A 23,722-nucleotide genomic window follows, 5' to 3' on the forward strand; every position below is an offset into this window, starting at 1 on the left:
TAATAGTATTATTATTATATTATTATAGTACTATTGTTGTAGTATTTTGAGGGTTTATAGGAATTAAAGTATAGTAATAGGTTTTTAGTAATTTGAGTATTCTTGTAATATTATAGTAGTATTTTTGGAGTGTTTCCGTAGTAGTATTTCTGTACGAGTGGACACACAAAAGGGACGATTGGGCCAAAACGCCCCCGCCAAAAACATTACAAAATAGTTTTTATTAGATGTACTTTTAGTTTTATTTATATATATATATATATATATATATATATATATATATATATACAGTGGCTTGCAAAACTATTTGCCCCCCTTGAAGTTTGTGACCTTTTGCCACATTTCAGACTTCAAACATCAGGATATAAAACTCTTGTGAAGCATCAACAATAAGTGGGACACAATCATGAAGTGTAACACACTTGATTGGATATTTTAAACGTTTTTGAACAAAAAAAAAAACGAAAAAGCGGGTGTGCAAAATTATTCAGCCCCTTTACTTTCAGTGCAGCAAACTCTGTCCAGAAGTTCAGTGAGGATCTCTGAATGATTCAATGTTAATCTAAATGACTAACGATGATAAATGGAATCCTCCTGTGTGTAATCAAGTCTCTGTATAAATGCACCTGCACTGTGATAGTCTCAGAGATCTGTATAAAGCGCAGAGAGCATCATGAAGAACGAGGAACACACCAGGCAGGGCCGAGATACTGTTTTGAAGAAGTTTAAAGCTGGATTTGGATACTAAAAGATTTCCCAAGCTTTAATCACCCCAAGGAGCACTGTGCAAGCAATAATATTGAAATAGAAGGAGTATCAGACAACTGCAAATCTACCAAGATAGGGCCGTCCCACTAAACTTGCAGCTCATACGAGGAGAGAACTGATCAGAGATGCAGCCAAGAGTCCCATGATCACTCTGGATGAACTGCAGAGGGAGAATCTGTCCATAGGACAACACAAATCTGGCCTTTATGGAAGAGTGGCAAGATGGAAGCCATTTCTAAAGATATCCATAAAAAGTGTCGTTTAAAGTATGCCACAAGCAACCTGGGAGACGCCCAAAACATTTGGAAGAAGGCGCTCTGGTCAGATGAGACCAAAGTCGAACTTTTTGGCAACAATCCAAGACGTTATGTTTGGCGTAAAAGCAGCACACCTCATCACCCTCAACACACCATCCCCAAAGTCAAACATGGTGGTGGCAGCATCATGGTTTGGGCGTGCTTTTCCTTAGCAGGGACAGGGAATATTGTTAAAATGGATGGGAAGATTGATAGAGCCAAATACAGGACCATTCTGGAAGAAAAATGTAAATCTGTAAATCTTGAAAGGCGGGATTGGATAGAACAGGGCAAGATTATATGGCTGGATACAATGAGACGGGGGAGGATTTTCTAATGTGAATGGAAAATCAAGAGTGGGATCGGACACAACGCTTTTAAATCCAATGAATATGTGACAGGATAAAATTGCACTGCATTTTGTGAGAAAGGATTGTAATAAGTAGCATCAATTACAGGATGTGCCCGAACAAGATGGGGCTTGCCAGACAGAACTGAAATGAACTAGACAGGACTGCATTTTATCTAAAGTTATTCTCAAATTCTTAAATGTTCAATATGTGGGGAAATAGTGCATGGTTTTAAATAAGAAAAAATCTACAATATATATATTTCATCTGTATATTACAATAAGACAGCGTGTCTTGTTTTTGTCATCCTGATCTGTGATGTCAGAGGAACACAAGAACCCTGGCAAGCCGTTGGCCATACTTTTATATGTGTTAATTAGTCGAAGAGGCTATGAGTGTTTTGTTGGTATTTGTGGTTAACGCCTCGCGTTGTGTCGCAGGTGGATGCAGTAATGTTACAAACAAAGGGTGAGCAACCAAAAAGGAGCTAACTGCCAAAAATAACACAGAGAGCAGCCAATGGGGGGTGAACCGGGACTGATCAACAAAAGGCGGCAGAAAATGTAAAACTGGACAACAAAAACATGCTTTGAGCAGCCAGGCTAACTGGGAACCAACAATAGAAAACTATAACTGCTATGGCGGCAAATCTGAAGCCTGCTGGGAACCAAACCAAGGTACATGGCAAAAACTAATGCCAGGCTAGCCAGCCAAACAACACACCAACTGACCGGGAGCAAACAAATCAGGGAAGTCCTCAGTAGCGCCGATGCTAACGGGGAGATGGCCGGACAAAATTATACCTTCTGTGACACATGTCACAAAAACTATAATAAAAAGCCACAATTGCCTACCTTAAAGGTGGCTAAGGCTATAAAGAAACCCAGGCTGTAACAGCGGCAGGTAAACCTACCCCATACAGCTTTTGGAGGTCGAGGCACGCAACCCCGACATAACAGTCACAAGGCCCCCAGCGAAAGGATAAGCAAAGTTCCAATTTCTCCAAGCAAAAATAAGCAGTATGCAATCGCTGTTCACTACAATCGCTACTTGTTTCGGAGCTGTCTCACATTTTGCGTTAACGGGATTAGCCGTTTTAAAGTGCTGTGTTCTATCAATGATGTTACACAAGCCAGATGGGTCCAGTTTGAAACTAAATTTCTCAAGTCCCCCGGCATGTGGAATATTTTGCAACATGTTTGCATAATTGTGGGGGGGAACAATACACGTTCTTTGCCTAAATGAAAGAGAAATGTTATATATATATATATATATATATATATATATATATATATATATATATATATTTATATATATATATTTATATATTTATTTATTATATATATATATTATAGCTTGAAACTTGCAGGGTGCAAGGAATAACCTAATTTGTAAATACGATGACAAAATGTGACTTGAGAGATGTACTAAACGAGACGGGACACGATTTTATGGGAAAAACCTGACTGGCTAGGATAGAATAGGACTTGATAGTAAATTGTCCAGCCACTGAAAAATAGCATTAAAGACAGGACAGAGAAGTATCAACTTTGTGAAAAAGTGGGTTTCATCTGTAAGGACAGGACTCTTGTCTTTTTTGGACATCTATTTTTCCTTAAAGAAGACACAGAAAGTAGTTCTTGCAAGCTTTACACACTTATGCCCCACCCCGTGTTTATGTAACCAATAAAGGATCAAATGGGGAGGGAACTTTAAATTCCACACAATTCCCTTGTCAGCTCATTCCACATGTAGGAGCTTTCTTAAATCCAGAGCTTTTTCATCTGACATGGCAGCAATGGCGTACACTTACGTGGTAAGCGTGGCCACAGGGACTCAAGGCAGGTCTGGAACCAATAACTCAGTCTCCTTGACCCTGGTGGGCACTAAGGGGTGCAGTCCGATGACCAGGCTGGACAGACGTCAGCACAACGACTTTGAGAGGGGCTCGGTAAGCGACATTCTGTTGTTTTGTGACCAAACCTCAAGGCAGTCTCATTGAAACATCTGATGCTAACAATATAACAAAGAAAGTCTCATGTTGCATTTGAAAGTTTTGCCTGAGGGGGTATGCAAAGACACTCATGCTACTCGTCTCCACACAAACAAAAAAGTTATATGTAGATTAAGGAAAAAAATCTCAACTGATTTTCTTTTTAATTTTAGTTACACTGTGCCAATTTTGGAGTCTGACATTAGTTGTTCTAGATCTCCTTCCTAAAGTTAAGGGGGAGGTTTTTCCTACAAAAGATCAATTTCACTGTTTGAAATATCTAATAAGTGTTTTATTCACATGTTTATTAAAAATACCTATACTAAAGCAGAAAGCATAAAAAAGTAGGAAATGACCAACTTTATTAAGTTTTTCCTAAAACAGTGTGTACTGAAAATCTAGCCTTGTGTTGTGGGCTTGTTTTTGCAAACTTTAGGGTAAGCTCTTACATTTAATGCAATTGTCATCATCTAAAACAAAGAGAAAGTCATACTAATCTTCATGATTATTGTATCCCCTTATTGTATCTGTACAAGATATGGATCAATTTGTCATGATTTGGGGTGGACCAATACATGGGTTTTAGGTTAAAATTTTTGTAGACACTCAGAATAAAGAGAAAATACATAGATGGATTCTCAACTTGCAAGGAAAACAGTGGAGTCAACTGACCAGCGTCTGACCTGAAGTATGTCAACGCCTCCATCGACCAGCCGGCAGAGATGGGAAGTTGCATCCTTGCTGTTGTGGACTTTTTGGGCTATTTTACAGCCTTGAGGCGTCGTTGCTGTCGTGCACTTTCCGGACAAATTTCAACATGTTACTTAGTGTTCTCTTTCATTGATTTTACTATGTTTGTGTACTGTTACCCAATGCATGTTGGTTTAAGATCAGGCAATGGTGTAATTGTAATGCTGTGCAGTCCTTTGAGACATTTTTGTGATTAAGGGCTATACAAATAAATAAACTTGGAGTAAGCCCAAACCTCAAATAAGAAAATTCAACATGTTCCAAAAACACTTCTCCGAGCCCTTTTTTTTTTTTTTTGATTCTCCTAGGTTACAAAATCACATTTGCCTTAAAGGGTGTGGAAATAAAAACACCATCTTGGTTTGTCAATAGTGCACAATAAGCAAAACCACAAACAACAGTGAGGTATTGTTGTCAGATCTCCCTTGCCTGTGTCCAATATTAAAAACAGAATCAACTTATCAGCGGGTACACTGGAAACAGGGCAGACATACTCAAAAAAGAATCGTTGCTTGATAACAAGACTCAGGTAAAAGTAACCAACAATCTTTATAAAAATAAACCAAACGTGACGTGACCGTGTCAAAGACAATGAATGACCCGACAACCTTTTCTGTCAGACTCCGTCAATATAAAGAGATAGAACAGGGGTCAAGAACCTAATGGCTCTTTTTATGAGTACATATGGCTTGGAGAAACCGATTGTCCACGCAAATTTCATCTACAGGTTTCCAATTCTGATGAGCGTGGAGTCCAGTGTTGCGTGCACATTCCTGACGTAGACCTTGTAGCATGAACGGTTCAGTCCACTATATATAGAACATACTCCCGACTGCAGTTTACAATCAAGTTGTCACTCCAACAGACCCCATTTTGGCTGTACGTTGCTAAAGAATCCTTTAAATGGAAGCTCTTTAAACAATTTAGGTTCACTGTTAAGACAATTGATGATGGAAACCCACAGAACAACTTAACAAACAGAAACGCCAAGCACACAATTTGAGCGGTAGGGGTGTCAGATCTACGCAAGCAGCCCACTTATTTCTGCCCAGCGCTGTATGCACAAAAGGTAAATACATTAGTATCCTCATTTGCAGTATTTTGCGACATTTTCACAAAAGAACTGTGCTTGTTATGATACAAATATTTGTATATAAAAAATATATGAAGGTCAAAATTACCCTTAATGATCCAAAACACAGGTGTCAAACAGGTGGCCCGCGGGCCAGATCAGGCCCGCTAGGGGATTGAATCCGGCCCGCGAGACAACACTCAGAGAAGTGCAAGAGAAAAACAAACTGCAGGTTGAAATATGTCAACTTGATGTTGCCAAAGCCAGGTGCCTCTCACAAAGACACTGTACTTGTATCTCTCTCTCTCTCTCTCTCTCTCTCTCTCTCTCTCTCTCTCTAACCCCTTTTCTCCCACTCTCTCTTTCACTCTCTGCCTCTTTTTCTCTTCCTTTTCTCTCTTTTCTCTTTCTCTCTTCATACCCTTCGCACTTTCTTTTCTCTTTTCTCTCCTTCTTTCTATTTTTTTTTATTTTTCTTCCTCTCCTATTCTTTTCCCCCTCTCTCACGACTTTTAATCTTTTGCTTCTCATGCTCTCGCCCTCTCTTTCTTTCTTTGTCCCGCCCTCTCTCCTTTTCTCTCCCTCATTCTCTTATTTCTTTATCTCTTTTTCTTTCTCTTTAATCTACAAGTCCGGCCCCCGACAGAATGTTTGTTCTATCGTGTGGCCCCTGAGTTAAAATGAGTTTGACACACCTGATCTAAAGTAATTGCGGGAAGGAGAATAGTTTAAAGTGGTATATTTGTTGATATGGGACACAGGCTCTGGCAGTATTATTATTTCTTAAATGTTATCAAAACATCTAACGTCACACAGTGAAATAAAATGCCCTGAAAAATTTGATTTTGTCCAAAGAGCAGGTTTGGGGGCTTTGCTGAAATTTGTCTTAAAATACGGTATGGCTCTCTCATTTAAAAAAAAACAAAAAAACAAAAAAAAAACATATATATATATATATATATATATATATATATATATATATATATATATTATAGCTTTTACGGCTCTTTTGATCAAGAAGGTTCCTGACCACAGCTATAATTATAATAGTGAGATGGTGGGTGCTCTCTAACCAGTAACCACAAGTTGGCACCCTCTAGTGGAGAAAGGACGCAGCAGCTCCTGACAAACCCCCTCCAGGAGCCAATAATAATAATAATAATAATAATAATTTCCTTTGTATTGTCATTCTTTGTAACAATGTACACAGAACGAAATGTCGATACACCTGACCCGTTGTAGCGGGTCGATGCAGCCGCAGCGCCAGTAGCCCTCAAAGCGCACTCAAGCAAGAGGGCGAAAAGGGAGCACTAAATCTTTAGCGTACAGTCCTTCGTTGCTGGAGCAGGACATAGGAGTGGCCAAGGGTCTTTCATTGTTGAAATCTGGGAAAGTTGCAGGCAAGGTTCTCCCGCTGCCTAAACTGGGAACCAAATCACCTGTGGGTCCCTCGCTTCTGGGAACAGAAGTGGCTCAGGGTCTTCCGCTACCAAAACCAGAAACAGAGGAGGCAGAGAGTTCCCCCGTGCCGAAACTGGGGACTAAAGTGGCCAAAGGTTCCCTGCAAACAAAACAGAGGACAGGCGTTGCACTAAGCCACTGAGCAGGGCCCTGGCGGAGGCATGGATCCAAAACAGGGGTCTGGAGGTTTCCTGCTGGCTCCTTTGACGTCCGGGTTAATAAACAAAACCCGGGTACAAAGTAACAGTGTCAAAATTCACTAACAAAGTGTCTGAAAAACAAACAAACCAAATCTGACGTGACAAAAATAGTGACTCGACAATCTTTACAATGTGAAAGAGCCAATATAAAGAGCTGGAATAATCAGGTGCAGGTGGGGAGACTTTAGGCGCAGATAGCTACTCTCCAACCATTCCGCCCAGTTGGTTCCCTTCTCAGAGTTAAATGATGTGCCAGATCCTGACACTATTTTTACATTTTGAACAAGCTGGTTTAAAAGGACATACAGACGTTGGGAAGTGATATATGAGCAATAGGAGCTTCTCCAATTCCTGCTAACAATCACATTCAAAAACCCATTTTAGCTTAGCTGACTGGCTGTAAACAACAAATTAATTAGGTCCATTTTCATTTAAGTTTTACTCACTGACGGTCATCACTTATGACACGCGTGTTGGCAGGTGGGCTCCTACCCGGTGGTCGTGCAAGACAACCTGGGCGAAATCGTGCTGGTGAAGCTACAGAAAACAAAACTCTTGGCAGAGGATGACTGGTACTGCAGGTATGTCTCAGTGAGGACTCCAGACGGTGACGACGTGGAGTTCCCGTGCTACTGCTGGCTGATAAACAAAAAGGAAGTGGTTCTGCGGGACGGTCGAGGTAGGGTCGCAAACCGCAGGGTTGGGCGGACGCATCTCATGCAAGCACATAGAGAAACGGTCCGTGTTATTGTTTTAGCTCGCTTGCCTCAGGATGATAAGATGAGCTTGTTCGAAGAGCACAGGAAAACCGAACTGGAAATGAGGAAAAAAGACTACAGGTATGTATCGTCAGACTGTGAAGTCGGTCACGTAGCACAGTGGTTCACTGATGGGGTCTTCTTTTTCTACGGGTAAAACAGATTTTTTTAATATCCTTTTTAATTATCCAACCCAAAGAGCTATATATCACAAATGATATATCACCAAAAGATGTTCAGAAATAGTCACCTAACACTTGCATTACTTTATATGTACCGGTATGTATATACAGTAATCCCTCGGTTATCGCGGTTAATGGGGACCGAGACCACCCGCGAAAACCGAAAATCCGCGAAGTAGCGGCGCCCCTTCAAAAATGCTTAACAAAACGTAAACAGGTATACAGTATACCCCCCCGCCATTAAACATAAGTGATCGCTGGCATGATGGCAAGGAGTTATTGGGTGACTCATCTAGAACTCTTCACACTGGAACTGAATGTACCAAAACATGATCCACAAGTGTAGCCATGTCTTACAAAATCAATTTACACGGAACAGGACTGCGGCGAAACCACTACGAACCACTCAGTATTAACCGCTCTCAACCACATGCAGTCATCGCAGTTTATTTCGCTTGTTAACACTACCAGTCACATATTGAAAATAAAAACAGTGAAAATGTGATATTTGATAAGTGTTTGTGAAGCGTTTTGGGAAACAACAGTTAAAAAAATGGTCTGTGTTCATTTTAATGAAAGTGAAAGAGCTACCTTCTGACAATAACAACATACTTTAGCTAGCAGCATCGAACGGCTTTTACAACAAATACACGAAACCACACACAATTAGCCGTGTTTAGGTAGTACAAACAAACGCTCGCTTTTGGTATAATAAAGTCAAACTTGAGATGAAATGCGACAGAAGAGAATATACTTACGTCGCGTCGCCGAGTTCCTACATGATAAACTGAGCGCCACATAAGAAGGGGGTGAGGTGGGAGGAGTTGAAGGAGGTGGGGGGTGAGCGAAGCGGTAACTCACCATGACTAAGCATTGTGTCAGGGCCTCCCCCGCCCCTTCACAATAAGAGTGTCCACACCGTGTCCTCAGTTGACATGAGCTTGCGCTCAATGGCGTCAATTCAATGAATGCTTTTATTGAGAAGGTATGTATATTTTTTAGACCCGCGCAGCTCTGAACCCGCAAAAGTGGAACCGCGAACTAGCGAGGTTCCACTAATATATATATATATATATATATATATATATATATATATATATACAGTATGTGTGTGTGTGTTTTTTTACTTCAGATGGATGGAATGGCAGCAGGGTTTTCCTATGAGCATCGATGCAAAAAAACACAAAGATTTGCCCCGGGACATCCGGTTTGACAAGGAAAAGGAAGTGGACTTCTTATTGAATTACAGTAAAGCGTATGTATTCACATTGGTAGACTTCAAGTTCTTTCCAATACAGCTGGGGGATGCGGCTGATCCCAGCTGACTTTGCTAGCACATTGAAGTGACAATTTAATTTCAAATTCTAGGATCCGGAACCTGTTCCTGAACCACTTAATGCACATGTTACAGTCCTGGGATGACATTGACCATTTCAAAAAGATCTTTGTGAAGATCAAGAACAACAACTCCGGTCTGCCTTGGATGAGTGATTTTTGTTGATGATCTTACGCTTTATTTGATTGAAAGAAATGTCACTTTACTTACACTACAGAATATGTGATGCAGCACTGGAAAGAAGATTTTATGTTCGGATACCAATTCTTAAACGGCTGTAATCCTGTCCTAATTCACAAAATTAATAGACTGCCGGACAAGTTCCCTGTCACCAATGAGATGGTTGCTGTCTGCCTGGAGAGAGGGTTGACTCTAGAAGAGGAAGTCAAGGTAGACTTTTGGTGGTTATCGTTATCACAACATTATTGAAGCTATTTGAATAAGAAGGAAGTTGTCAAGGTGTTCCCCAAGGTTCTTAGTCGTCAGGGCACCACTTAGGATGCGACTCTGAGCAGAGTTTTGGGCTTGGCAAAGTTAGCACCTGTTCATTCCTTGATGTTTTCGACACATATCTTTTTTTTGTGCACTGGAGAATGAACTTGGGCAATCCTGATAATCTTGTGACATGACCATACCACAGCAGTTTTTCCCTCAGCACAGTTGACAACAATTTTTTGTAGGGTCACATGGCCTTTGTAGCTAATGCCTTGAAGCCCTCTTTCACGTTTATTAATCCTATATTGGTAACATTTACTCGCAGTTATTTCTGATCAGTTTTTGGACTGACACATTCAATGCTCCAATCAATGCTCCAGGCTGGTAATATCTACTTGGTGGACTATGAAATGTTGGACGGGGTCAAAGCAAACGACACAGACCCAAGAACCCCGCAATACATGACAACTCCCATCTGTCTCTTGTACAAGAACACAAAAAATGAGATCCTGCCCATTGCCATACAGGTACGGTATGGTATAGATGCGCACGTCTCCTGGTTCTGTTACTACGTTTTTCTGTCCATGCCTCGCAGTTGGCTCAGACTCCAGGCGAGGACAACCCAATTTTCCTGCCCACGGACAGCGAACATGACTGGCTCCTGGCTAAGATGTGGGTGCGCTCATCTGACTTCCAGCACCACCAGACGGTGACCCACTTGCTCAGGACGCACCTGATCTCAGAGATGTTCGCTATTGCCATGTTCCGGCAGCTTCCCTCGGTCCACCCAGTTTTTAAGGTGTAAAGTCTTACTCCTCATTTTGAATGAAAGACCTAAAACTAAAACTGATGTGCTCTTTCACAGCTACTTATTCCTCACATGCGCTTCACAATTGCCATTAACACCAAGGCAAGAGAGCAGCTCATCTGTGAACATGGTCTCTTTGATAAAGTGAGTTTGACGTTGGTACAAAGCCAACCTTAAACCAAACATGATTTTAAAGACCAGTTCAGGTAGGTGCTTTCAGACTCAACATGACTTGTTAAACAGACTCAAAAAGATTGATGACTTTGTCGGATCTAACTAGAATACTTTGAAGGTTGAAACAATTTTTGTTGTCAGGGGAACTTGACAGTTACTTTTTGCGCCTAATTCTGTATACTTAAACCGTAATTGTCATACAAAGTAAAAACAGCTTTTGAGGACAAATCATTCTAGGACTAGATGTTTACTGGAAAAATGAACATTTCAGGACTAGTCAACTTTTGGTACCCTGGGACAAATAGTAACCAGTGAACTGTGGAACCAGGGCCAAGAACCAAGGCTGAATATTTCGGATCCAGGTTCAAGTTCTTAAAGGATATCGAAAGATGTCCCATACGTGGGCCTATTATTTAGAGTTTTTGTTCTTTCCTTTGTGTCAAGGCAAATGCTACAGGCGGAGGTGGCCACGTACAACTCATCCAGAAGACAATGAAAACCCTGACCTTCAGGTCCCTTAGTTTCCCTGACATGATCCAAGCCCGTGGAGTGGACAGCAAGCAGGAGCTTCCAAATTACTTCTACAGGGATGACGGCTACAAGGTGTGGGAGGCCACCAAGAGGTGAAGACCCTTTCAAGGAGCTAAAGTGGCTATTAGGGTTCTCCATATTTTATCTGAATCTTTGTTCTGTAGCTTTGTCTCGGACGTGATCGGAGTTTACTATTGCAACGATGAGATGGTGCAGGGAGACAAAGAGATCCAAGCCTTTGTCCAAGATGTGCGCGACAACGGAATGAAAAATTTCAATAATTGCGGTGGGAATCATTATCAAATTCAAGGGCTACTTAACTTCCGCCTGCTGTAACCTTATCCTTTTGTGCAGGGTTCCCCGGGTCACTGGAATCCTGTCAGGAACTGATCGAATACTTGACCCTTATCTTGTTCACGGCTTCAGCTCAACATGCAGCTGTCAACTTTGGTCAAGTAGGCACAGTACAACTACACATTTTCACATAAAAAAAAAAGATTAGGATAATGTAAATATTGTTGGGTCTGATTGAAACGGATCCATTCAAATTTTGCTGATAACCGATTGGACAATATTTTCAAAGTATATAATAAAGTGAAGTTTTAGGGGGTTCCTATTGTGAACTAAATCACCAAAGTGTAAGAGGCAAGCACCATACAGATATAAATTTAAGACTTCAGCTTGGAAAAAAAAAAAAAACATTTTAGGACCTCATCATATTTGCCCTGAATTTCCTAATCATGTTTTGACAGTTGTACTTGGAACTTGAGAGCAGGGGTTTTCACAGTTATACATTACATGGCACTGGAGATCTTGTCCCTCTTCACAGTTAATGGTTCCCATAACTGCATGGGTCGTTGTTGCACCACTTTCTGTTGTGTGTCTTGGGCAAGTTCAGCCTGGTGGCGCCCATCCTTCTCCGGGCCTTATTTTGGGTAGGGATTTGCGCCCTCTCATGAAACAGACTAGACTTACAGTACTGGTTTCAGTGGTTACCAGTAGCAGGAGAAGACTCCTACTCTCAGATACAGCACCGTCATCATCTTGTGGCCGTTGTTCATTCTGCTCTTTAGAGTTCAGCTATTTACTTTCTCTTAAATTGCCTCTTGATCCATAAGTTAGTTCTAATTTATTTGTAATCAAAGACGAAATATCACAAATATTCACTGAGATGGTGTTGAAAGTTTACTTTCAGTCAAAGTGTTAAATTGACCCCATTATTACCTTAGTACCTTATAATAAACTGTTAAATTAGCACTTAAGAAGTAAACTTTTAAGCTATCTCAGTGAACTTATATCCCTCATTTACAGTATGCTGAATTAACACCGATTAATTTACCGTGGATTAGTTCTAAAATAACGCAAAGATCACTAAAAACATCCTTTTTTTGCTAAATACAATTAATTTTTACATTGAAATAGTGCTACTGACAGTACGAACAGTATATTTAGTAAATTGAAACCATAAAACAAATTATAACACAGAAAATGATATCCAAACATGATAATGAATATCAAATCGGGTATTGCCTTTCATTTTGTTAATTACATAATTATTATTTACACAGTAATTTTCAACCCTTTTTTTCTTAATAATGCAAATATCACACTGAAAATTAAAACTCTTACAGAGTAAACTTAAAATAACTGGAGTTTATTTAAAAGTAAACTTTTAACATTACTTCAGTAAACATTTGGTCCATATCTACAGTTACCACTGATAATGTTACCGTATATAAACCTCATGTGGAAAAAACTCATTTACCAACATAAAGTTTTATTAAGTTCAACATGCATCGTATGCATATTATTTTTTTTAAACATATTAATACTACTCTTTTAAGAGGAAAAAACGTGGCTTCCTAGAAAAATGTCTGTGCGCGCCACTGCTTGTGGGACAATAGAGAGCTGTCACATTTTATACAGAATATTTGGTCAGCCGCGCAAAACATGTGTAAACTCTGTGCTAACTTCCAAAGTACGACTGGTATTCCTGGATTCCGAACGCGCCGTCCACCATGCGCCAGCCCCCGCCCCGTGGGAAGGGTTTGGCAGACATGGGCCTCATCATGGACACCCTCCCTGACAGAGGACGCTCCAGCTGGCACCTAGGGGCCGTCTGGGCCCTTAGCCAGTACCAGGAAAACGAGGTACCAATTTAGCATATCAACCCTCCCAACCTGAGAAAATCCAACCTCCCCTGTCATTCCAGATCTACTTGGGAACATACCCAGATGAGCACTTTGTGGAGAAACCGGTAAAAGCTTCAATTGAGAAATTCAGGAAGAACCTGACAGAGATCTGCAGCAGCATCAAAGAGAGGAACCAGGGTCGGGAAATGCCCTATTATAACATGTGTCCGGATAGGATCCCCAACAGTGTCGCTGTGTAACACACTCCGCGCCACTGACGACTTTATATCAAATTTCCAGCAACATTTTTTGTACAGCACTTTGCCGAAATGCAACTCAGAGTACTGCGTAAAACAGTCAATGTAAAATCAGAAAATTCTTTGACCTGTAACATCAAATACACAAACACAAAATGGGAAGAACATTTTAAAATAAATAAAAACACGTTGGCAGGGCACAGACTCACCATTTGAGGAAAAGGAACCGAGGGATATTCATCAACGGTGTTCATAGAACCTCAATTATGATTCACAGTTCGTTGAGGTGTATATTAATAGCGATGTCCAGAAGCAGGCGTTTCAGTTATATTTATCCGTAACAAAAAACTATTATTGTTTTATCTTACCCAAACAGCTCTGATAAATGTTAAAATCAGATAGGGACTGGAAAAAAATCTAAAGACTCTTTAAGCTCAGTTGGGCATAGTTAACACACTTAATAGATAATATGTTCAACTCTTCAGGGACACCAAACGACGCACCCTACCTTTAAAGCCTTAACTCCTTCTTTCCTAAAATCTGAAAAAGATGTTAAAAAAAAAAAAATCTTTCGATAGCTCAATACTTTTTAAACTTAAATGTCGTGTCTACAACAACAATTTAGCATGCCTATTTTTTTAATTTACAGTAATGAGAGTTTATGACAAATATTAATTTGGAGATCTGCAGGAGTTCAACACAGAGTGGGTTTTCTACAAATCATATGTAATATTAGGAACTGGTGCACCACCTTCTCTCAGAAGGCGTCGACCGGGTTTGGAACCGGGTACAGGTGTGTCCAACACCACACACCAGTCCCTAATTATCCTGACCCTTAATAAGGACATTTCGGACCACATACATGGTCGGGTTATTCTTACCCGTCAACCTCCACGGCTCCATACCCGTACAAACTGTTGTATTTTCCCGTACAAAATGTATTTTCCCGTATGCCAGGTGGCATACGCATGCGCACATTGGCATCAAACCGCTCGCTTCGTTTGCAACGGAAAAAAAACGATACCGAGATAGAGGCTACCGCAGCGAACTCGTTTGACTTGCAGTTTCGTGATAGTCGTGTATACTGGATGGTACCCATAATTGACAAATTTGCGTTTTTCCGTATAGATATCCTTGTACGTCGTACTCATCGGCAAAACCGTACAGGTTGACAGGTATGGGTTATTTGTGTTTACACTGGCACACCAGTTTAGTTTTGGTTTTTGGTTTCTTGTTTGGACATTTTGTTTGTAGTTCTGTGCCAACTCGTTACTTTGTCCTTGTATTTTCCATTTCCAGTTTCGGTCTTTGCTTCTTGTAAGAACACTGTCTGTTTTGATTTAGTTTGGAGATGTTATTAATTTTGCAACCCCCCAGTTTGTTACTTTGTTCCTGGGTCTGGTTTTAAATGCCATCCTTATTTTGAGCAGCTCCTGCTTCCCCCGCATTTAGGTCTGCCCCCCCTAAATTTAAAATGTATGCTCCTTTTAAAACCATTTCGTACAATATGTATTCAACAATTCTTCATATGGAAGTGAAACAAACATGGTGAATAATCTTTTAATTGTAATGTTTCACATGATAAATAATACACTTTTAAAAAGCATCTCAACTTTTATTTGGTCGTTATAAATTCTACACATTTCTTCCAAACATGGGAAAAAAAACATCCAGTTTTAATTTAAAAACAAAGGGACTTTTTTTCTACACTATTATTCCAAAGTGAAGTTCACAGACAAAATTGTGGAATGATATCGATGGGAAACAGTCGGCATATCTGTTCAAGTCCGGTCAGTAGTAAACAAACGATGCAAATTTCATTTTTTTCAAACTCATCCGGCCGATCGCTCGCCCAGACATGACGAGTCAAATAATGAGTGAAAAGACAATTCTCATCCCGATGTACTGTGCGTCACTCAACAGGACAATTAAAAGGAGCATTGACAATGAAAGCTTAATGCGAAGAGCCAGCTCCCATTTGGACAAACAAACATTCTACAGCCTGGCATCCATCTTGAAGGGACAGTGTGTTTTATTTAGTGCCTCTTACTGGTTTAAAAAACAATATATATTGATTGAAATAGGCAAAAATACAGGAACTATTCCTCAAACATGGACTTTTTTTAATGCTTGTCAGTGGATACATTTAAATTTCTCTGACAAAACATGAGCCTCACATAAGGACAGCTGACATGATAGTCCACCATCTTGCTGCAACAGGTGTCAAGATCTAGCACACCAGAATGTGCCAATGGACAATAGGACAGGAAAATCCCCACAACTGCTTCCAACACCTGACTCTCATTAAGGACCCAGGGTAAAATGACTGCACCGACAGCTTCTGGTGTTGGATCGTTTTCTCTCCAAGTGGACATCCTACCTGTTGCTGTTGCCCAACTCCTGGTTGCCTATCTCTAATTAACCAAGGACTTCTTGTTTCTTGCCGGCCGTGAGTTTCATTCGGACTGTGAATTTTATTTCGAAAATCCTCTTCCTTTCCCCCGTGTGCGACCGCCTCTTGTTCCCTGTTGCTCCCAATAAACTTTTGGTCTCTGTCAGTGTGTCCCTGTTTGGGTCCAACCGGCAAACTGTAACATCTGGTACCCAAAAACCTCAAACCAATGGTGCGTTTTGGTCATTGAGGCTCCGTTGTGTGTATTCCTCCTTGGGCTTTTAAGCACTTGTTTTTTGGTTGAACAAATTTAGACACACAGGCAACATTTCGTGGCCAAACAATACACACTGTCCCTTTTAAGCATGACATTAAATAATCAATGTACAGATACAGCATGTAAAAACGCCCCTTAATAATCAATTAAAAAAACCAGCGAGGGTGGGAGCAGAGGGCTTGACGTGGTACCGACTAAGAGACAGTTTTTAAAAATATAAATACAACGCACAAATGTCCTTTTAAACCCCAATGGACAAGGAACACAGTAAGTTACTCTTGAAGAGATCAAAAACATAAAAAGGTAATTGCACTTTAATCCCTCGCGGATTTTTAGATCCTTTCATTGCACTGAGCCGCCGAAGGAGAAGAAAACAAAATGAAAATCCTTCTGTTTGTTACACAAACAAATCCTGCAAGATGCGCGGACACAAAAAGAAATTAAAATGTCATTTTTGTTTATTGCTGCTGAGCAGACGTTATTACCGAGTCGCGCCGTTGCGCTTTCCAGGCAGTGGCGAGTAGCGAAAAGATTCTTGAAAGAGATCCTGCTTGTTTGTGGAATGCTTATGAAGGTCAACAATTACACAAAAAAAGAAAAACTTGCCTTGAAAAACCAACTCTAGCTTTTCTGCACAGTGAACCTCCTTCAACGTGAAGGCACGACAGTGAGACTGGTGCCAACACAATTCACTCAGCTTGAAAGGGCGACTTTGTCAACTGAAATATAGGGGGAGATGTTTTGAGATTTGTCTTTAAGTCTGTGAGATATCAACTTGGTGCTAAACCAATTAAAAATTGATATTGTGCCAACAATTTACAATTACAATCCATCCGAGTTTACATCGGGCAGTGGGCATAGAACAGTTTGGAACCTCTCATCTAAGGTTTGGTTTCTCTACTTGTTCTCCTTGCAAGTTCAAAATCCATTGATGTCTTCTCTCCTTATTTTGAGTGTCTACTAATCTTTAAACTAATCAGCCACGTAGGCACGGGGAGAACATAGAAGCTCCGCACAAAGAGTTAAGCAGGGATGGACTGTGAGGGGCTGCAATGCCTTCTTAGCTGGCTTTAAAAATATCTACTATATATGTTGTCCATCAATATTTATTAAACAATTCTAAATTGTCTGTCAGCTTCCTTTCATTGCTTTTACCCGGTTGCGCTGCTTCCAGATGTGTGCTTTTATATTCAAGCATTTAAACAATCACATTTCAGACAATAGCTGTTGTTTGGGTCAGATATCTATCCGGGGACTTTCAAAAAAATGTTAAAGGCCCTGAGGCAAGATATGAGTCTTGGAGAAAACTGCTGGTTTAGGCAATTAGATTTTGGTCTAGTGACATTCAGGCCTTCTTGCAGGCGTAGGAAACGTCATTAAGGGGTGGTAATGCACTAAAGCGATAGTGCCAACAGGGAATACACTGTGTCGATTCAATAGCGAAAGGTCAGACAACTCTGAAGCAAGCAAGCTTTTTGCAAGGGGGTAAATGTTTTGTCTGCCACTTTAAGCCTAGAGATCTTAAGCCCGAGCCACAGCCCAACTTAATCGAAATTACGGACCGGTCAGGACTAAAATGTTAATCCTTAGGCCGAGTTGCTCTCTCACTGACTTTTTCATTATCCACTTGTCATTTTTCCGTTTAAATAGTCTTGTTTAACTCAAATTTGTTACAATCCAATGGAATTAGCCACACTTACCCCAAAACAATTGTTTTTGCTGAGGATGAGACGGTGGTGATTTGCTCCAGAAAAGCATCTTAGGGACATAGAAAAACGGCAAAGCGTTTACGCTATTTTGTTTCCTGAGACTGCTTTCCCAGCTGGAGGGAGGGACTTGTGAAGTTGTCCAATCACACGATAGAAACATTGACATGAAAGCAGCCATTGGACAGGACGCTCACATCGAGTGGACTTTCTTCGCTTTCCGTCACAAGACTTTGAGATTCAAATGTATAAACGGTAAGTTCAGAGACATACAAAAGATCTAAAAACGTTTTTTTTTATGCTTTTACAAAGAAAAGTGTACATTCACTTTAGAAAGTTAGGAAGAAAAAAGGGACCTTGCATCCTTGGTGGAATACCTTGAGATCCTTTAAGTCTTCAGTAGCTTTTTTTTGTCCTCTCACACAGGACAAAAATCAAATCAAATAAAAAGTGCTTGACGTGGACTGGTCCCTCCACAAAATCACGGCTTTGCGGCACGTTTGGTCTCACTGCGGGTCTCAGTAGCTCCAAACATAACTGAGTGTTTGTATGTGTGCTATTGTTATTCTATGAGAGGCTGTTTGAGGAGTAATTCATACTTGCCCTTACATCAAATATCATACTCCCACACATGAACAACTATACTCTCATACAGACTCAGTCATATCCATGAACAAACACTTTTCTTACACACACACACACACACACACACACACAACTATACTCTCTCACGCACACGACTATGTACTCTCACACATTACTATTCTTTCTCACACACAATTGCTATTACTGTGTGGGTTTTTAACACCTAGTGTAATGATTGATCACCTTATCTCTCAGTGTCGTTCTGCCTTGGGTACTTTTGGTAACCATGATAATGCATACTGATCTGTGTTTATATATGTTGTAAAGTTGGACTGGAATTACTCGCAGTATAGTAGTATGTGTGAGAGAGTATTGGAATATAATATTGTGAATGTGCCTTATTGCTGTTGAGATTGTCATGATTGTTTTCTGTTTTTAGTGTCAATAAATTTGTTCAAACCAAAAAATGTGAGTATAGTAATATGTGTGTGAATATGAGTGTGTGTGAGAGAGTATAATAGTACTGTGTAACAGCATAGTTATGTGTGTATGAGAGTATAGTACTGTGTGTATGAGACTATAGTATAGTATAGTGGTATGTATATGAGAGTATAGTGGTATGTGTGAGAGTATAGTAGTGTGTTTGAGAGTATAAAGTGAATCACAGTATAGTAGTACGTGTGAGAGAGTAGTGTGTGAGTATAGTAACGTGTGTGACATAATAGGACTGTGTGTGTGAGAGAGTGTAATAGTATGTGTGTAACAGCATAGTTATGTGTGTATGAGAGTATAGTGGAATGTGTGAGAGTATAGTGGTATGTGTGAGAGTATAGTAGTATGTTTGAGAGTATAGTATGCGTGAGAGAGTATAGTGGTGTGTGTTCAAGAGAGTATATAGTAGTGTTTGTGCATGGGTATGACTGTCTGTATGAGAGTATAGTAGTGCATATGTGAGAGTATGATTTACTTCTTAAATGGCCTCATATTATTCTATGTTGGCACGGTACCCGACATGATATTGTGTGGAAATCATTTTTAAAAACATCTCTCCTTTTAACGCATGAGAGGCCGGGTAAGTGAGTGATGGTTTGGAATTTTTATGAGGAAAAACTCTTCGATGGTGTGTTCTTGTTTTCTATGCTACTGCGGCAACAGACTTCAAATTTGTATTTGGCAAATTACTTTTGGAATGGAGGTATAGTGTTTTTGTTTCTCTCGCTTATGTCGAGTCAAAATTAACAATGATGCTCACGGAATATTGCTCTTTGTGTGTATGTCTGTGTGTTCATATATATATATATATATATATATATATATATATATATATATATACACATATATCAGGGGTGAGCAAACTTATTGAGTCATGGGCATTTTCTTAAAAAATGGGCCAAATGGCCAAGAGGAAAAAAGTTATTAAAGTCTATTTTATTTTTGTATCTACAGGTACAGTCTTGATCTAATACTGGCAATACTTGAGGAAAAAGGATAATGTAGGTCCATCCAGTTTTTTCTCATATCGTCACAGCCATTTAAAAAATACCTCTCTTTTTGGGCATTTTGTACAAATCCGATTTAGGCAACCAAGACTAAAAATAAGAGATGAGCCTTTTTAGAATAGCAGCAACAAAAGTCCCCCACAGCTACACCCCCACCCCGTCCCCTATAAATACACAATTTATTTAATGCTAGGACCTTAGCTTGGCCGGTTTGCGGCTAGTATTCAGCACTGCCTTAGCTTGGCCTTTTGTGTACTTTCTATGAAGTCACTATCTTTGATTTTTGCATTTCGGAGATGGAATATGAGCTTGCTCTGTCCACTCCACGCATCGGCCCGGTATTGCAGTACCTCCGGGAACGGTGCATTCGCAATGATCGCAGCAAGGCTTTAGGGCTAGGACCTTAGCTTGGCCTTTTGGCTGAGAGTAAGTGTCCCGGCTCCTAGGCTTTGTAGCGTATTATGAACTGACTGATAACGGATAATGGATAATGAATAACGAAGATAGATCAATAACCCTTAAAAACCCCAAAACCCCTTATTCTAATTGGGTTTGAAACTCCCAGAATTAAAGCAAAGTGAGAAAAATAAACTTAAAATGCATTACGGCTAGATCAGATTTTTTTTATACTATGATTAAATAACATAAGTACCTTAAAAAAACAATACATTATAAAAAATAGCAAGTCAAGAAAAATGTAGAACGCTAACTAGAGTGGCACCAAAATCAACACATTTTTATGAGTAGTATTTGTCTTGAAACATTCTAAACATATTTCTTTTAACATTTGGCAGGCCGAATTTGTAAACCTGATGGGATGCATGTGGCCCTCTGGCCAAAGTTTGCCCATTACTGATCGAGCAGCGGAATATTGCAGGAAAAAAAACATTTTCAGAAATGTATAGTACTAGTGTAGTACATGCGCCTGAAAAATCTTCTCGAAATTCACTCTTAAAATACAGAGGTAAAAATATGCAGAAAAATATACATTGGATCTAAAATGGGCCGATCTACAACTCGGATCAATTTGATCGGTACAGTATTTTAAAACTGCTTTAGATGAGAATTAATTATTCACTGCCAGTCTCGCTAAAATTAATCGTTGACTTCTCGAACCATCGAAGCCTAACTAAAATGGATCTTTGTTGTCTATCACCGTCAATGGCCGCTTTGCTCGAAATTATCTTCGAGATCTACAAGTATAACCGTTGATGGCAGCCTAGCCAGAATTCATGTTTGACGTTTAAGTGAAAATGTGCTTTAGTGGACAAATAATCATTAATTCTTTCACTGCCAGTCTCTCTAAAAAAATCTTTGCCTTTTATAACCTATATTTTATGTTGACAATATCTGTGTATTATTTGTTACTGCAACATCCATTGCAGCCTGGTCATCCTGGAAGGGGGATTACCTCATGTGCAGTCCCTTCTCAAGGTGTCTTCATTTTCCTCATGTTACGCTTTTTGAGTTTTTCCTTGCCCTCATGTAGGTTTAAGATCAGGGGATGGTGTAATAATCAGGGATCAGAATGGAGATTTTCATTTTCAGCTGAAATAGCCAGGGTCCAGGAATAAAGCAGGGCGAAACAATGCGGCCAATTTTTCTAACGGCCGCCAGGGTGCGCCAGAGCAATAAAGGAAAGAGTGAGACAGTCGGATTTTGAATTTGTTTGCTACGCAAGAGAAAAAGTGAAAAAGTCGGAATGCCTTTGGGGTTCAAAAACAGCGGAAATCCGCGGATCCGCGGAAAATTCTGATCCCTGAATAATAGACTGTGGTTAGCAATAATCTGTGGTCTGTGCAGCCCTTTGAGACTTTTTGTGAATAAGGGCTATACAAATAAACATGACTTGACTATAACTGTCAATGGCAGCCTACCTGAAATAGATCTTTGACGCCCATAGCAATCAAAGGCAGCTTTCCTAGAATCTTTCTTTGAGGTCTGCAGGTATCGCCTTCAACAGGAGCCTAACTAGAATGCATCTTTGATGTTTATAGATATCAAAGGCAGCCTAGCTAGAATAAATCTTTGACATTTGAAGCGGTCCATGGCAGCTTAGTTAAAATGGATATTTGACACCCATTGGCAGCGTTGCTAGAATTAATCTTTTAGGTTTATCGTTGTCTATGGTAGACTGGCTAGAAAAGAACTCATTAACGTCCATGATTCTATGGCAGCCTAGCTAAAATCGTCTGTCTATGGCAGGAAATTAGTTAAGTAATTAAAATTTTACCAAATTGTGACCCATCATTTTAGCTTTCTTTTTTAGCAAAAGGTTTAAGATTGGTTCAAAAACATAACACGAAAAGTATTACAAATATTTAATGTTGAAAAGCTGAAATTCTGAGGATTGGGAAAATGGTTCTGATTTGAAAGGGATAGTGTATATTATTTTCATACGTTTTAACATTTTCGTTTGTGGATAGTCTTATAAAGCCACACGGGCTGCATGTAGCAAACCCTTGCAGTTTGCACACCCCAGGTATATACACATTCTTGTTTTGTACATTAGTGTGACCAAGCAACTATTTGTTAAAAATGGGGACATATTTTAATTATACCTTAAAAATAATGCCGCAATATCAGTTTCAGATTTACAGTATATTTGATTTCTACCTTGTGTGTGGACGTCTTGCCGAAAATGTCGGCCTCATCCGCCGTCAAGCCGCCTGTGCATTTAAATATCTCAAAAGGCAACACCGGGGTTATGCCGCCTACCCGGGCAGACCAATCGTAGACGAACCGTAGAGCGCCCCGTCGTGTGCGTCACACGTGGAGAACCTCCATGCTGTAGTCCTCGGTCTCGGTATAGTGCGAGGAATTTGTATCGGAGTGGGCGGGGCCCAACGCGTCTTTGTGTTCCACGCTAGCGGGCTCCAGGAGCGGCGGCTTCTCCAAAGCCAGTTTTTTACACGAGTCGGGCCGGTTCTGCACATAGATGACGCGGTTGTAGGCCTTGAGTCTCCTCCAAAGGTGCACGTAGACTTTGCACTGCACGTACATGAAGACCAGGCCGCCCGTGAAGCCGATGGCCACCACCACCAGTTTGGTCCAAAAGGGCCATTCCATGATGCCTGGGCAGAGGGGGGTGCACAAGAACAGCGTCACAGTGTCCTTTACAGACTCTCATTCTAATGTTTGCTGCCTGAGCTTTTTTTTTTTGGAAACAGCGATTTAAAAAACAAACAAAAAAACAGATGAAAGGATGGTAATGGAAACATCAGAATAAAAAATTTATATATTTTTGAAGATTTTTAAGTCGATCATTTATTGTGTTTTTGGAAAATACAAAATGCTTACAATTTCTTGGTTTCTCTTCTCGTTAAGTTTAAACTTCAGTAGACACTCAAAATAAGGAGAGAGCACATCAATAGATTTTGAACTTGCAAAACCAGGGAGAAAAGCCTTTCCAGTTCTGACCCACCTGTCCCCTTCGCTCCCTCTTTCATTCTCACTAAATTACTCTCTCTCTCTCTCTCTCTCTCTCTCTCTCTCTCTCTCTCTCTCTCTCTCTCTCTCTCTCTCTCTCTCTCTCTCTCTCTCTCTCTCTCTCTCTCTCTCTCTCTCTCTCTCTCTCTCTCTCTCTCTCTCTCTCTCTCTCTCTCTCTCTCTCTCTCCTCTCCATTTTGTCACACACACACACACACACACACACACACACACACACACACACACACACACACACACACACACACACACACACACACACACACACACACACACACACACACACACACACACACACACACACACACACACC

At 40.3% G+C, this 23,722-nt stretch overlaps 2 protein-coding genes and 1 pseudogene across 5 annotated transcripts in view; 2 read left to right on the forward strand and 1 right to left on the reverse strand.

The window, feature by feature from the left end:
- The first annotated feature begins 3,186 nt into the window (after nt 1-3,186).
- On the forward strand, nt 3,187-15,109 carry LOC148353663 (polyunsaturated fatty acid 5-lipoxygenase-like). Its single transcript, XM_088351622.1, has 14 exons — nt 3,187-3,365; nt 7,371-7,569; nt 7,648-7,729; nt 8,963-9,085; nt 9,199-9,302; nt 9,384-9,556; nt 9,982-10,128; nt 10,197-10,400; nt 10,467-10,553; nt 11,028-11,206; nt 11,279-11,400; nt 11,469-11,569; nt 13,094-13,264; nt 13,327-15,109. Exons 1-14 carry the CDS (start codon nt 3,204-3,206, stop codon nt 13,504-13,506), a joined length of 2,034 nt encoding a protein of 677 aa, XP_088207748.1. The 5' UTR covers nt 3,187-3,203; the 3' UTR covers nt 13,507-15,109.
- Nucleotides 15,110-20,141: 5,032 nt separating this feature from the next.
- The window catches only part of marchf8 (membrane-associated ring finger (C3HC4) 8), a 129,929-nt gene continuing 126,348 nt past the window's right edge, over nt 20,142-23,722 (reverse strand). For all 4 annotated transcript variants that reach the window (XM_088350965.1, XM_088350964.1, XM_088350966.1 and 1 more), the window contains one exon: nt 20,142-23,036. In XM_088350965.1, coding sequence (XP_088207091.1) covers nt 22,729-23,036 — 308 coding nt within the window. In that variant the 3' untranslated portion in view covers nt 20,142-22,728. The remainder of the gene's footprint in view (nt 23,037-23,722) is intronic.
- Nucleotides 20,160-20,334, forward strand: LOC148353665 (U2 spliceosomal RNA; annotated as a pseudogene).

The sequence above is a fragment of the Urocampus carinirostris genome, chromosome 13 (genome assembly GCF_059441175.1).
Source record: "Urocampus carinirostris isolate Australia breed hairy pipefish chromosome 13, RoL_Ucar_1.0, whole genome shotgun sequence".
In the NCBI taxonomy this organism is placed as follows: Eukaryota; Metazoa; Chordata; class Actinopteri; order Syngnathiformes; family Syngnathidae; genus Urocampus; species Urocampus carinirostris.

Coding starts and splice junctions, on each gene's coding strand:
- LOC148353663 (XM_088351622.1), top strand. CDS start 3,204: ATGGCAGCAATGGCGTACACTTACGTGGTAAGCGTGGCCACAGGGACT. Junction 9,557..9,981: donor CTCTAGAAGAGGAAGTCAAG/GTAGACTTTTGG, acceptor TCAATGCTCCAG/GCTGGTAATATCTACTTGGT. Junction 10,401..10,466: donor CGGTCCACCCAGTTTTTAAG/GTGTAAAGTCTT, acceptor GCTCTTTCACAG/CTACTTATTCCTCACATGCG.